Source organism: Cherax quadricarinatus, chromosome 69 (genome assembly GCF_038502225.1).
Source record: "Cherax quadricarinatus isolate ZL_2023a chromosome 69, ASM3850222v1, whole genome shotgun sequence".
Classification (NCBI taxonomy): Eukaryota; Metazoa; Arthropoda; class Malacostraca; order Decapoda; family Parastacidae; genus Cherax; species Cherax quadricarinatus.
Genome location: NC_091360.1, coordinates 997,413 through 1,013,794, shown reverse-complemented (window position 1 = coordinate 1,013,794; position 16,382 = coordinate 997,413). Strand labels below are relative to the sequence as shown.

The 16,382-nt window shown below is 43.3% G+C and overlaps 1 protein-coding gene across 1 annotated transcript; it reads left to right on the top strand.

Annotated features, from left to right (window-relative positions):
* The first annotated feature begins 964 nt into the window (after nt 1-964).
* On the top strand, nt 965-16,236 carry LOC128701846 (patched domain-containing protein 3-like). Its single transcript, XM_053795780.2, has 4 exons — nt 965-1,289; nt 6,846-7,090; nt 11,492-11,696; nt 12,162-16,236. Exons 2-4 carry the CDS (start codon nt 6,858-6,860, stop codon nt 14,793-14,795), a joined length of 3,072 nt encoding a protein of 1,023 aa, XP_053651755.2. The 5' UTR covers nt 965-1,289; nt 6,846-6,857; the 3' UTR covers nt 14,796-16,236.
* Nucleotides 16,237-16,382: the final 146 nt, after the last annotated feature.

Genomic DNA, 16,382 nt, shown 5'->3' with positions numbered 1-16,382 from the left:
ATGGGTGGGTGGGTGGGGGCTGGATGTGGGTGTGGGTGGGTGCTGGATGTGTGTGTGGGTGGGTGCTGGATGTGGGTGGATGGGTGCTGGATGTGGGTGGATGGGTGCTGGATGTGTGGGTGGGTGCGGGTTGTGTGGGTGGGTGGGTGCTGGATGTGTGTGTGTGAGTGGGTGCTGGATATGTGTGTGAGTGGGTGCTGGATGTGTGTGGATGGGTGCTGGATGTGGGTGGATGGGTGCTGGATGTGTGGGTGGGTGGGTGCTGGATGTGTGGGTGGGTGGGTGCTGGATGTGTGTGTGGGTGGGTGCTGGATGTGTGTGTGGGTGGGTGCTGGATGTGGGTGGATGGGTGCTGGATGTGGGTGGATGGGTGCTGGATGTGTGGGTGGGTGGGTGCTGGATGTGTGGGTGGGTGGGTGCTGGATGTGTGGGTGGGTGGGTGCTGGATGTGGGTGGATGGGTGCTGGATGTGGGTGTGGGTGAGTGCTGGATGTGTATGGGTGAGTGGGTGTTGGGTGTGTTGGTGGGTGTGTGCTGGATGTGTATGGGTGGGTGGGTGCTGGATGTGTTGTGTAAGTGGATGTGTGCTGGATGTGTGTGTGGGTGGGTGCTGGATGTGTGTGGGTGGGTGGGTGCTGGATGTGTGTGGGTAGATGTTGGATGTGTGTGGGTGGGTAGATGCTGGATGTGTGTGGGTAGATGTTGGATGTGTGTGGGTGGGTAGATGCTGGATGTGTGTGGGTGGGTGGGTGCTGGATGTGTGTGGGTGGGTGGGCTCTGAATGTGTGTGGGTGGGTAGGTGCTGGATGTGTGTGGGTGGGTGGGTGCTGGATGCTTGTGGGTGGGTGGGTGGGTGCTGGATGTGTGGGTGGGTGGGTGCTGGATGTGTGTGGGTGGGTGGGTTAGAGAGTGCAGGTACGGTAGGGGTTAGAGTGTTACATGTGCAGCAGTATTCAGTGTGGGTCAGGCAAGTGTGCAAGACAGAGCAAAGCCACTTCACTCATGCAGGAACCTTCACACGAACACTGTCTCCCACTGACACGGAACTACTGACCCCACGAGATTAATCTCTAAGCTCACTGCTGAGATCACCACCGTCCTAACTGAACAGTGGGCCGAGATCGTGCTTACTAATGATCAACTCGGATTTAAGATTTCGTGAAATACAATTTGAACTCAGTGCTCGTGTGAAAGACTTGTGACTTCATCTCACAGCTCGTCTGCTTGTACCTTGGGATTATTTATAGGTTGTGTAACAACAGTTCGAGTCACCTGGAGCTTGTTTATTGGTGAGTGAGGTACTTTTGTTATAACTCTAAGAAGTTCTGTATAAGAAAAGAGCAATAAATACTTGTCAGTGCTCAATAATAACCCACATGGAGACATAAACTCATATGAGTGGTCTGTATATTTCGACCCACTGCTGGGGTCCTCTTCAGCAGATATATTATATCTTTAACTTTATATAATCAAGACCCATTGTGACTATTGTAACTCTTTTAATGTTACACGAGAAAAGTTGATGGTGCACAGTGAACTACCACTCACAAGATGAGCTATTGGTGCTCAATAAAATAGTCTCATTATGGTTATGTTTATGTAAAACGCTATATCCGGGACCTTAATTCAGCTCAAAACAACCGTAGAAGTCTCATTGTTTGTACAGCCTTCGGCAAACAATCTACCTGGTTGTACTCGCTTATTTTGTCATTAGTTTCCCTGACTATAAAAATGATACAGTAGAATATCTGTAAATAACAAAAAAGGCACAATACCGTGACTGGAGCGATACACAAATAACCCGCACATAAAAGAGAGAAGCTTACGAATATCTGTATTTGGATGTGCCTTTATTCGTAAAATCCAGTATTCGAAAAAAATCGAGGATAAAGTACCGATATTCTCTGCATTATATACAGACTCCACACAACATCTCCACTGCCTCCAGCCTTCTCCTTGTTGCAACATTCACCACCCATGCTTCACACCCATATAAAAGCATTGGTACTACTAAACTCTCATAAAACATTCCCTTTTGCTTCCATGGATAACGTTCTTTGTCTCTACAGACTCCTCATTGCACCACTCACCTTTTTCCCCTCGTCATTTCTATGATTCACCTCGTCTTGCATAGTCCCATCTGCTGACAAGTCCACTCCCAAATATCTGAATATATGCACCTCCTCCATACTACCTCCAATCTGATATCCAATCTTTCATTACCTAGATTTTATTATCTTTATCACCTTGCTCTTTTCTATGTTCACTTTTAATTTTCTTCTTTTACACGCCCTTCCAAACTCGTCCATCAACCCCTGCAACTTCTCTTCAGAATCTCCCAAAAGCAGTGTCTTCAAGAAAAAACAACTGTGACAACTCCCACTTTGTGTTAGATTCTTTATCTTTTAAGCACTCATCTCTTGCTAACACCCGAGCATTCACTTCTCTTACAACCCCATCTATAAATATATTGAACAACCATGGTGACATCACACATCCTTGTCTAAGGCCTACTTTTACTGGGAAATAATCTCCCTCTCTCCTACGTACTCTAACCTGAGCCTCACTATCTTCGTAAAAACTCTCTATTTTCAGTAACCCACCCCTTATTCCATACACTTGCAACATTTGCCACATTGCTCTCCTATTCACCCTATCATATGTCTTTTCCAAATCCATAAATGAAGGAAAACCTCTTTATCCTCATCTAAATACTGTTGACCTATATGTTTCACAGCAAAGGCGCTTCCTGTGATCGTATTTTATTGGACCTCCTTATCTTTTCTGCAACATTGCAAGCTCCTGATGATATGTTGATTGCAAAACGAAAGGCCTAGAGCTATCGTTTAACTTCCCCCATGGTTGTTTTGCATTTTGTATCGCTTGTTCGTGATTTTTTTCATAATATATGCTGTCCATGTTTCAAGAATCAGCCGCCTCTCTCAATTATTGTAAGATCGTCACTGGCAGATACTGACTATAATTTAACACCTGATAATATAACAAGTATAAGATTTAAAAAAAAAAAAAAGGCGAGGGAGGGTTAAATCACGTGTCCTCAATTTCTAAAGCACTCGACTGTAAATCCACTTTTTGTGGTCGGCTTCATTAGTCATTAGTATATCTTAATCTCATTCCTTACTGTCTTATTTACCCAGCAAGTTGTGGGAAATGTTTTTGTTCACTGTATGTAATAATATACAAGGCACATTGTGTCAACCTAAATTATTATTATCTGAATGTTTTTTTCCAGACTTCAGACCTTCCTACAGAGGTAAGTATTATTATTATTATTATTATTATTATTATTATTATTAATTATTGTTATTATTTTTATTATTTTGTTGTTACTATTATTATTATTATTATTATTATTATTATTATTATTATTATTATTATTATTATTATTATTATTATTATTATTATTATTTAAAAACAGATTAAAGAAACAGGTATGGAGAGAAATACTGTAAGAAAATATAGAGATCAAATCTGCTTTTCACAGAGAATAAGTGACGAGATATTGGATAAATGAGGTCGAGGTATTCAAGAGATAGAAACACCATGTCTGAGAAGTTGTTAAATGCAGATTGTGAAATACAGATGGATATTTCATGCATTGGGCAAGGAGAGATCTTATTTAATAAGCGGGAACAGCCCAACAATTATACTCTAACTTACACTACACTGCCTCAGGAAAATCAAGAGAGTACAGAGATATTTTAATCCTTTTCCTAAACTCCTCTGTAATTAGTGTCCTAAATCAACCCATGGTGAACAAGACAGTCGTGTTGATAAGAGTGCAAGTCACTGATCCCTGACACTACCCTTCTTAGTGATCAACTCCAGTCAAATGTTATCGACGAGATCCGTGTAAAAAAAAATTGCGTATATTAAGGGGACCGTTTATTTCTCCTTAAAGTAGCCTACATTTTTGGCGATGTTTTCCATCATCCAGGAACCTCAGAGTAACAACGATATCCTTCAAGGGACTATGCTAGGCAACAGCCTAGCATGGTCCACCCGGTCCGGGTGGAAACATTCGGACGTGTTTCCTTAAGACACCTGCTGTCCTTATTCACCTATCAGTAAAATAGGTACTTGGGTGTTAGTCGAATGGTGTGGGTCGATTATCACGTAATTTGCCCGAAATGTTCTGCCTAGCAAACCCCTCAGGGAAGGTTCCTTGATATTGGTGAGGGGCTCTCGATTTAGGGAATTGGATCTGTGCTCCAGTTCCCCGAATTAAGCCCGAATGCCTTCCACATCCCTCCCCCCCCAGGCGTTGTATAATCCTACGGGTTTAGCGCTTCCTCTTGATAATAATAATAATAATAATAATAATAATAATAATAATAATCTGCCTAGCAAAGGGCTTTCTGTATAGTAGTATGTCACTGATGTCAGCTAAGCTTGTATACCTTGTACATGTACTTGTAAAAATAAAGATTATTATTAATATTATTACTATTATTCATTCTGTGGATAATTCACAATGTGTGTGTGTGTAAGCAGTGCGTTCACTTTCACTAGGCTGTACTGTGTATACGTGCGACCTTAAGTCACTGATAGTTTTGTTATCCTTCCCAATATTCAGGAACCATTACCAACTAAATCGATAACGTTGTCCAAGTGTGGAAACGAGCTTCTTCACCTGCCAAGCAGGAGCACATCGTCACTGCCCCATCTGACTTCTCTATCATAATACAAGGGGAGAGGAAGTAGGTGTCAAGCTTGAGAAAACGAACATTAAACTTAGCAACCTTAATATATTTAATCAAAGAGTTCTTCGGTGGGATGATCATGGGCTCCGGAAGACTGTGTAATACATGATGTCACGTTCAGCCTCGTATGTCATGTTCATCTTTGTATGTTGTGTTCAGCATCATGTCACATGTGTTGTGTTCAGCATCATGTCACATGTGTTGTGTTCAGCATCATGTCACATGTGTTGTGTTCAGCATCATGTCACATGAGTCTATCAGGTAGTGATGTGGGGATAGTACCTGGATAAGGGGGTGAGGGAAGAGGTAAGGTCTGAAATATTTGGAATATAGCCAGGGCTTGACCCTGCTACTTCTTCTTTTAAGACTGATCGGGAGCAGAGTTGGGGGACTGGCAGAGACAGACGGACACCAAGAACATGTCGCAAGGCAGTTCACTGGCACCACTGTTCGGAGACTCACGGTTTATGGTGGGTTTGGGGATGGTGTAGAAAAACCCGGGCGTCTTAAAAGTCTTAAGGGGAGGAGCAAGGTACTTCCCGTTGAAGGGTCAGAGGTAAATGAACATAATTCTTGAGTACGCAGAGAGCACTTCAACCTTGATCTTCTTGGCCACTACCATCCACAACTTGTCTTATAACACGCAACTCAGCTACACACTTTTCCGGGGAAGGAGGGCTGATTTTTTCCTTTCTCTGAAACAGATCTGTTTAACTCACATTCCGCAGGTGCTGTATGGCCTTCACGGATTTAACACTTTCCCATTATTTTTTTTTTCTCACACCGGCCATCTCCAACCGAGATAGGTGACCCAAATAAAAGGAAACACATTTACTGTCACTCATTCTTGCCAGAAATATGCTGGTATCACAGCTCAGATAACCCTTTGACCTGAACCATCCTCGCCCCTCCAGTTTGTAGGTACTGTACTTTCCACCTCAGGCTAACCAGTTTCCAATGAGTCCCTTCATAAATGTTATCTTGTTCACACTCCAGCAGCACTTCAGGTCATAAACACCACTTGCCTCCACTCACTCCTAACACGCTTACACAAGCCTGTTGGATATCCAAGCACCTAGCACTCAAAACATCCTTTATACAACGCTTAAAACCCATATCTCACACCTACTTAACAGTGGTGGTACTTCTATAGTCTGCTACATTCTCTTTTTGCCTCTATGGATGAAGTTCTTTCACACCACAGATTCCTCAACACACCACTCGCCTATTCTTTACCCCTCATCATTTCTGCGGCTCACCCTCAATCATAACAACAGCAACAACAACAACAACAACAATAATAATAATAATAATAATAATAATAATAATAATAATAATAATAATAATAATAATAATAATAATATGACGCACGAACTATATGTCTAACACTTCAGATATTTCAGCAATGTCTAACACCTCAGACCACTGGTATGTCAGCAGTTGATACAAGTATACACAGAACGTAACTTTATCACAGCAAAAATTTGTTCTTCTGTGGTCGTTGTTGCTGTGATAAGTATTACTACTCAATCTTCACGTTTTCATAGCTGTGTCAAGGCTCAAAACTATGTGAAGTTTAATACTTCCCAAAAAATCCGAGTCTTAAGAGGTAATAGTACAATACAAGGATGTGGGAAAAAACTAAGACCACAAACTGTAGCATAGCGTAAGTCTGGTCCTGGTACTCAGACCAGATGTGCTCCACTACCATCTCAAGGGTGGTTCTTTGATGCTGTGAGGGGCTCTTAATCCAAGAAATTGGACTTGCCCTCCCCTTCCTTGGATCATACTTAAATACCTCCCAGACACTATATGACACCTATGGGTTTAGTGCTTTCCCATAAATATAATAATAATGCACTACCGTCAAGAAAAGAAAGACTAGGTTCTCTACACATATGCTGCTATGTATGATAATCTATGTAACGTATTTGTATATACCTGGTAAGTAATTACTAAATTTGTTGGATTATTAACTCATATCTTAAAGTTACGAAGGTGCCTCACGATGGTGGGTGTTTCTGTGCTCTAGTTCAGGCTGCGATTATCACACAGTGGAGGGAGTGATTGTGAGGGATGAGTAATAATAATAATTACAATAATAATGGCACTCATTTACAGCTCTCTCACACAATGTGCAACACGACGACAAACACGGGGATGCCTCAGGACGCGACATCAGGGGTCGACGGGGAAATCAGTGGCGATAACGAGGTGGTTACAGACGACTCCAGCACCAAGAAGGCAGAGGATGAAACAAGGAACAGTAGCAGCCCTGAAGACCACGATAAGGTAGTGGTTGAGGTGGAGCCAGACACTGGCCCCAGAACACACTCCAAAACTCACTCAAGCAAAAAGCGAGAGAGGTGAGTGGATCCAATTGTCCTGTCCAAAATATTAAAGAAATAATGAGTATAAAAAGCCAATACATACCCAACACTTAGGTATCTTTATTACCGAAATGTTTCGCCTACACAGCAGGCTTCTTCATTCAAATTCAGACGATTATAACACTGGAGACAGTGTATTTGACTGAAGACGCTTGCTGCGCATTAGTAACGTTTAGGCATGAGGGATACCCAACTTGTCAGTGTTGTATATTATAAAAAATACGTGTGTGAATATCAGGCAAGGTAACAAACAATGGTGTGCAGATACAGCAAAAAACCTCAGGAGTTAAACGGCACTTAATAAAATTTCTAAGGGTGAAATCTTTCATAAATTCAAAGTTTATCTTTGCTATATGTCTTTAAATACCAAGAAAAATCATATTTTGCAAGATAAGCTATACAGAGCGAAACGTTTCCCTAAACAAAGCTTGTTCTGAAACCTGTCTCTTACCAGCTTGATGTATCTTTTATATACAAACTTAGACGATTGTCACTCGAAATGAGTTTTTTTTTTAATATTCAGATTATTTTCAAGGTGGCATCTAGGCCAATTCACATAGTATTATCAGTGCCATTCATACCTCGAGGATTTTCACTCTCATTTCCATTCCAATTTGTGAAGTTATGCCCGTGCCTGTGGGGAAGGGGGTCAGCCGGTACAGCCCCTTCAGAGATTCACAGCCGGGGCCCGGCTGTGAATCTCTGAAGGGTCCCAATAGCCATAAACGTTTTATTTTGATTTTTCATTTGATTCAATTATTTTTAGTTTACTTAGAAACAATAATTATGCAAAATACACCTAGACTGGGGCCCCTCAGCCTGCCCCACCCCCAGGGGCCCCTCAGCCTGCCCCACCCCCAGGGGCCCCTCAGCCTGCCCCACCCCCAGGGGACCCTCAGCCTGCCCCACCCCCAGGGGACCCTCAGCCTGCCCCACCCCCAGGGGACCCTCAGCCTGCCCCACCCCCAGGGGACCCTCAGCCTGCCCCACCCCCAGGGGCCCCTCAGCCTGCCCCACCCCAAGGGGCCCCTCAGCCTGCCCCACCCCCCGGGGCCCCAAAGCAGTCTTGTTCCGCCTTGCAATATATTTCTCATTGAGACCCGAGTTCTACAACTCTTCCTGGAGTTTACCTGGAGAGAGTTTCGGGGGTCAACGCCCCCGCGGCCCGGTCTGTGACCAGGCCTCCTGGTGGATCAGCGCCTGATCAACCAGGCTGTTGCTGCTGGCTGCACGCAAACCAACGTACGAGCCACAGCCCGGCTGATCAGGAACTGACTTTAGGTGCTTGTCCAGTGCCAGCTTGAAGACTGCCAGGGGTCTGTTGGTAATCCCCCTTATGTGTGCTGGGAGGCAGTTGAACAGTCTCGGGCCCCTGACACTTATTGTATGGTCTCTTAACGTGCTAGTGACACCCCTGCTTTTCATTGGGGGGATGGTGCATCGTCTGCCAAGTCTTTTGCTTTCGTAGTGAGTGATTTTCGTGTGCAAGTTCGGTACTAGTCCCTCTAGGATTTTCCAGGTGTATATAATCATGTATCTCTCCCTCCTGCGTTCCAGGGAATACAGGTTTAGAAACCTCAAGCGCTCCCAGTAATTGAGGTGTTTTATCTCCGTTATGCGCGCCGTGAAAGTTCTCTGTACATTTTCTAGGTCGGCAATTTCACCTGCCTTGAAAGGTGCTGTTAGAGTGCAGCAATATTCCAGCCTAGATAGAACAAGTGACCTGAAGAGTGTCATCATGGGCTTGGCCTCCCTAGTTTTGAAGGTTCTCATTATCCATCCTGTCATTTTTCTAGCAGATGCGATTGATACAATGTTATGGTCCTTGAAGGTGAGATCCTCCGACATAATCACTCCCAGGTCTTTGACGTTGGTGTTTCGCTCTATTTTGTGGCCAGAATTTGTTTTGTACTCTGATAAAGATTTAATTTCCTCATGTTTACCATATCTGAGTAATTGAAATTTCTCATCGTTGAACTTCATATTGTTTTCTGCAGCCCACTGAAAGATTTGGTTGATGTCCGCCTGGAGCCTTGCAGTGTCTGCAATGGAAGACACTGTCATGCAGATTCGGGTGTCATCTGCAAAGGAAGACACGGTGCTGTGGCTGACATCCTTGTCTATGTCGGATATGAGGATGAGGAACAAGATTGGAGCTAGTACTGTGCCTTGTGGAACAGAGCTTTTCACCGTAGCTGCCTCGGACTTTACTCTGTTGACGACTACTCTCTGTGTTCTGTTAGTGAGGAAATTATAGATCCATCGACCGACTTTTCCTGTTATTCCTTTAGCGCGCATTTTGTGCGCTATTACGCCATGGTCACACTTGTCGAAGGCTTTTGCAAAGTCTGTATATATTACATCTGCATTCTTTTTGTCTTCTAGTGCATTTAGGACCTTGTCGTAGTGATCCAGTAGTTGAGACAGACAGGAGCGACCTGTTCTAAACCCATGTTGCCCTGGGTTGTGTAACTGATGGGTTTCTAGATGGGTGGTGATCTTGCTTCTTAGGACCCTTTCAAAGATTTTTATGATATGGGATGTTAGTGCTATTGGTCTGTAGTTCTTTGCTGTTGCTTTACTGCCCCCTTTGTGGAGTGGGGCTATGTCTGTTGTTTTTAGTAACTGAGGGACGACCCCCGTGTCCATGCTCCCTCTCCATAGGATGGAAAAGGCTCGTGATAGGGGCTTCTTGCAGTTCTTGATGAACACAGAGTTCCATGAGTCTGGCCCTGGGGCAGAGTGCATGGGCATGTCATTTATCGCCTGTTCGAAGTCATTTGGCGTCAGGATAACATCGGATAGGCTTGTGTTAATCAAATTTTGTGGCTCTCTCATAAAAAATTCATTTTGATCTTCGACTCTCAGTCTGGTTAGCGGCTTGCTAAAAACTGAGTCATACCTATCGATTGCAAAACGTTTCGCTAAGGCTTCATTTCACCCGTTCATCACCTGTGAAGAATACTTTTAACCCCTAAAATAGGGATTACATAGATATACACAGATGTACAAACCTCTCTCTGCGTATACATTGATTGAAATATACATAACTTACGGTAGTTTAGACACATGAGTAAACACTAGGACTTATTAATTAAAAACGTTTCGGTACTGGGATTTCGATCACTTAGAAATACGTTTCTGTGTATATACACTGAGACATATCTCTGTGTATGTAAACCGATGCTACTTAATAGTATGCTAGGAAACGACCTACATACACCAAACAACAGCACATAAGAGACTGCTTTCACGACGTTTCGCTCCATCATGGACTATTGTCAAGTCCAGTATGGACCAAAACGTTACCGAAGTACAGACTTTTTGACGAATCATTCCAGCGACAATATCGTGGCGTTGTTCCCTCACACCTGGATATTATCCAGTTGTTGCGTGGGTGTTAACACCTTAAGATAATGTACATGACTGAGTGAGAGTGATTGCACTAGTTTTCTCAGCACATTGACTTTTAAGTGTGGCGTCTACCATTACTCACAAAAACCGGTTCTAATGTATCAGAACTCTTACCAGGAAGAACTAACCTGTCACTTGATGCATTTCAGTCGCTGGAGGACCCAAGAAATGTATTCCCTGTACCTCAATCCACGCGAAAGGCATAGTGCAGAGTGCGGCATAAGGTTATAATGATCATAGATCAGCATCGCAAAACACATTATAACTAATTTTGAAGCCGCTCACAAGTTTCATTATCAACCTATTGGATTCAAGGTTTGAATCCAATTGGATGAGGCATTCACAAATTATCTTACCAAAAACAGTATTTCATGTCTAGTTTCCTTCTTGTCTAATAAGACAAGCGATAATTTATGTATCCAATAATTTCGCAAAAAAATCATTCTGAACCTAACGAAAAAATATATTTCATTGTGTTTATTGTTAAATTATTGTAAACTTACCTAAAATATATTTAGTTTGATTAGGCTAAATTAAATTGTGCTTGTTATAATAAGGTTAGGTAAGTTTTCTAAGGTTCTTTTGGTACAAAATTATTAATTTTTACATTAACATTAATGAAAAAAATATATCTAAACGTATAATAGACAATTTTAGAAAGAACTTAATTTTAAACGAGTTCTTGCTAATTGACCAATTTTACCTATTCGGCACGACACACACACACACACACACACACACACACACACACACACACACACACACACACACACACACACACACACACACACACACACACATAGGTGAGTACACACACACACACACTTAGAGTTAAATTCCAATTTATGCCATTAAACCATTCGTGATGTCAGTGCACATGTGAATTTCAGCCTTTAATAACCCCCAGGCACTCGACAGGCTTCAAACCAAATAACCTAACTAACAATCCGTCGTGTCTAACAGCTGCCTGAGCCGAACGAGCCGATGGGTGACTGAAACACTAGAAGACTTCTTTGAAAATCATGGTATTCGCGTAGCGTCTCACCCCAGTCTGACAGCCGCTCTCTGCATGCTGGTGTCAACATTGTGTGCTCTGGGAACTCTCAGTTTCACCACGGAACTCAGACCTTATCATCTGTGGATCCCTCAGGACTCGGAGTTCATAAAGGTAAGCTTAGAGGTACAGGTACACATAAGTACAATTACAATACATAGTAATATAAGTGTAAATTACCTAGGATAACTTAAAAAAGTTAGAAAAGTGACTTATTTACATTGGGTCTATCGAGGACGAGAATATCGTCAAGTATTCTGTTGTGATGTACCAGCCCTCCTTAAAGATCTGGACGCTGGTGACTAGACTTTAGATCAAAGGATTTGATCTAAGTCGGATCCTGTTTGCCTCCCATCCCCCTGGGACTGTTTGACCCTTGTATGTGTTTCAGGGCTTTCCCCGTGAATGTAGTAGTTGTGGTATTAGAATTATTATAATCATGGGGAGCGCTAAACCCGTAGGATTATACAGCGCATGTAGGGGGGGGGAATGGAAGGAATTCAGGGTCCTGTAGTAGTGGTAAAAAAAATAATATGATGTATGTTATGAAATGTTTATAATATAAAGTATTGTCTACAGGTCCTGAACTGGCAGTCGGAAAATTTTCCGAGTTCATACCGGCGCCACATGGCCGTGTTGGAAACGGACAACGTACTGACGGCGCGATCAGTACAGGAAATGTGGCGCCTTCATACCAAAGTGAAGCAGCTCTCTGTGGGAACCAGTCACGCTACTTGGGATGCCCTCTGTGCTCGTGTGCCTTCCCTGCCCATGGATGAGGAGCCACAGACAGACGATGCAGACTTCGAGTACGGGGTTTTGGAATTCAGACGCCGCCGTGATCTATTTCAAACTCAAACAGAGGACTTGAGCCTAAAGTTGCCCCGAGATCAATACTGTGACAGTGTGTTTAGTCTGCCGAAAATATGCCTAGAGACCAGCCTTCTTGAGGTGTGGGGGCTCGATGAGAACATTATCATGAACTTAACAGACGAGCAAGTGGTACTCGATGTCAATTCGGCACGACTGAGTGAAGTTTTTGGCTATAAAGTGAATTTCACTAAATACCTAGGCAGCGTCGTATACGACGAGACGGGACGAATGGTGGGTGCTAAAGCTGCCATGCATATGTGGGTGTCTCAGGTGAATCAGAGCGCCCTCGACCTAGGGAACAGTGTAGTGGATCAGGGCACCGGTGAGCTCGTCGACAAGGCAGGCTTTGACTGGGAAAAAGCTTGGGTGGACACCATTCTGAATGATATCTCACGACCAAGGGACATCAAAGTTTATGCTCATGCTGCAAGCAGCTTCGGCACTGTCAGTGACGAGAATATTTGGGGTGATGTGAAGTTGCTAGTCATCGGTTTTGTAATAATGAATATTTTTGTAAACATAACATTGGGACGAAGGAATCTTGTACAGCAGCGTCCAGTGCTTGCATTTTTAGGATTGATGAGTGTAGGGCAGGCTGTGGCTGTGTCCTATGGTCTCTGTTCACTCGTAGGCATTCCCTACTGTCCCGTTAACTCAATTCTTCCCATTCTCCTAGTAGGCTTAGGTGTAGATGATATGTTCGTCATCATGGCAGCGTGGGAGGCCGCTGGATGCCACAAAGACGTCTCCGGGAACTATATAAAGCGTGCTGGTCTAACAATGCGTCATGCAGGGGTCGCCATCACTGTCACTTCACTGACTGATGTGACAGCTTTTGCTGTGGGAGCGTCAACAGATTTGCCAGCATTACGATCTTTCTGCTTGTACGCTGCTGTCGGCATATTTGCAGTGTATCTGTTGCAAGCTACATTCTTTTTGGCCTGGTTAGTGAGGGATGAAAGTCGATTGGAAAACAATAAAAACGGCCTTCTGTGGTGCATAACACACAAAAATTGGAAACCCTGGGGATGCAGCGAGAGAGATTTGCTGTCAGACGCCTTCCAGTATGGTTTCTGTCGCTTTATTATGTACACACCAGTTCGTGTGTTCATCCTGGTGGGATCTGGCTTCCTCCTGGCCTTCTCAGTCTGGGCCACCATGAACCTTCACCAAGAGTTTAACCCTATGTGGTTCATACCTCAATCCTCTTATTTGTATGAAGCATTCGAAGTCTCCTCGAAGCACTTCCCCGAGGCAGGAGAACGCGGTTATATATACTTCTCTAATATTACCTTACCTGATGATCTGCCTGAGCTAAATAATTTAATAAGTGCTTTGATGGAAAGCCAGGTAGTAAGCTCGGTGAATGCATGGTTTACTACACTAGATGAATATATGTCATTCATGCCTAATTTAGGCAACATGACTCTCACGTATTCCTTACTGCTCGATGCACTTTCCATCTTCCTTCAGTCTTCAACAGGAGCTTCATATCGGAATGACTTCTCTTTGGATGGCGTTCTTGATTGTAAACACCCGGCTCCTCCTATCACTTCATTTAGAATTGAAATCATCCATCATCCAACAAACTCCCGAGCAGAGCAAACTGTTGCTTTAAAAACAGTCAAGAACTTACTGGAACAAATGCCAGTAGGCGGGTATAGGGCTGCTTGGGCCCAGGTGTACAGCATATGGGAAACCAATGAAATAATCGGGTACGAGCTGTGGAGGAACATTATACTGGCGGGAATAGTAGTGAGCATTGTTACACTGCTTCTTCTGGCATCCTTCTCGGCCTCTATGTTGGTTCTGGGGTGCGTTGTGGCCACTGTCATTGGGGTGTCGGGAACCATGTGGTTGTGGGGTCTTACTGTAGATACTGTTTCCTGCATAGCCATCGTTCTTGCCATCGGGCTCAGTGTGGATTATGCGGCACACGTAGCACACGCCTTCTTAACCACACGCGGCATCGCTGATAAAAAGAAGAGAGTTCAGAAGGCGCTGGCGAGCGTTGGTCCTGCTGTATTATTGGGTGGACTCTCCACACTCCTTTCTTTCGTGCTCCTTGCAGGCTCCTCCTCCCACGTGTTTGCCACTTTCTTCAAAGTATTTGTAACAGCTTCTATATTAGGACTCTACTACGGACTTGTTCTTCTACCCGTGATCCTCTCCTTAATTGGTCCAGCAGCTTATGCTGAGTGCGAGGCAGCTAGCGACCCTCCTGACATACATGTCACCAGCAGTATGGAAGACTCTTCACAACACCCACAAGACTACACTAACTCAGCGTATTCTACTGATTGTGACAGTAATTCTAAACAGATCTCCATAGCATCGTAACATCTTATATAGCTAGCCTATACCTGTGTACATAATGTAGTTAATTGTTCCTTATGTGATATATGTAAATATCTATAATGGTTATTATTGCAGAATATAGCAAAATATCATATGCGTATTCGTGTATATAAATCGATAACAAGTTATTATATGAACATAAGTTATATCGAAATAAACCTTTAGATTGTCTTTGTGTTTGATTTAGGGACCTTTCCAGCCGTGTAGATCAAACAAGTTTGATATAAGATGATACATCGTATAGGAAATACATAGCACTCATTTTGTCATGCATGGAAAAATCTTCAGTTATGCAGTGCATTTTGGGGCAGAAATCTAGCTGAACGGTTCATATAAGGGACATTAAATCACAGAGGTGAGGCTCGAACCCATGGCAAGCTAATCCTAAAACTTGCAGACCACTGGTCCATGCCGGCCTTATTAGATTACTCTAACTAGGTTCAGCGATCTCTTTAAAGGCGTATTATTACGATTTCGTGAGCACATTCATGTATATGGTATTTAAGTTTGATCCGAGAAAGGAGAGGGTAATTCCCATTCCTTACCTGGAGTTTACCTGGAGAGAATTCCGGGGGTCAACGCCCCCGCGGCCCGGTCTGTGACCAGGCCTCCTGGTGGATCAGAGCCTGATCAACCAGGCTGTTGCTGCTGGCTGCACGCAAACCAACGTACGAGCCACAGCCCGGCTGGTCAGGAACCGACTTTAGGTAGTTGTCCAGTGCCAGCTTGAAGACTGCCAGGGGTCTGTTGGTAATCCCCCTTATGTATGCTGGGAGGCAGTTGAACAGTCTCGGGCCCCTGAGACTTATTGTATGGTCTCTTAACGTGCTAGTGACACCCCTGCTTTTCATTGGGGGGATGGTGCATCGTCTGCCAAGTCTTTTGCTTTCGTAGTGAGTGATTTTCGTGTGCAGGTTCGGTACTAGTCCCTCTAGGATTTTCCAGGTGTATATAATCATGTATCTCTCCCGCCTGCGTACCACTTAAGCCATCGGTTTATCCTAAGGACCCAGGATGCTTCTTGGGGACGAGGACCACAGACTACAATGGAAACTAAATGTATTTAGGTCCCCAGGTGTTCTATAACCCCAGTCTCCTGTGCCTTAATGCACGCGATTGGATTAGTGAAGAGTGCGGCATAACTTAACAATGCAGTTGAATATTAGCATTGAAGATCTGAAGAAAATCAGAAGAGGCATTCACAAATCATCATATGAAAACTAATATTCCAATTTCTTCAATAAAAATAGGAAATTAGAACATACACAGCCTAAATCTAATTCAAAGGTTTCAAAGAGATCAATATCCAAAAATACACAAGCACATAAAGCATGAGGCCATTAAGCAGTCACATTATCGAAGTTATCATCAGGGAAATATAATAATAAGTCACTGATTAGCTGTCTATGTTATCCTATGTTAATAACCATGAGTTATAATACCAATCAAGTTTTCTTTGTATTCTTATCTTATTTTTATTCTATGGCCAAATTTAGACAATATATCCTTCACGGATTCTCAAGGACCCCAATGGAAATAAGCCAAGGTTGTCAATGGAAATAAGCCAAG

Bases quoted from the DNA above. Each gene is read 5' to 3' on its own strand.
- LOC128701846 (XM_053795780.2), top strand. From the start codon at position 6,858: ATGTGCAACACGACGACAAACACGGGGATGCCTCAGGACGCGACATCA. The intron at 7,091-11,491 runs GTGAGTGGATCC...CGTGTCTAACAG, and splicing joins TCAAGCAAAAAGCGAGAGAG to CTGCCTGAGCCGAACGAGCC. The intron at 11,697-12,161 runs GTAAGCTTAGAG...TATTGTCTACAG, and splicing joins AGGACTCGGAGTTCATAAAG to GTCCTGAACTGGCAGTCGGA.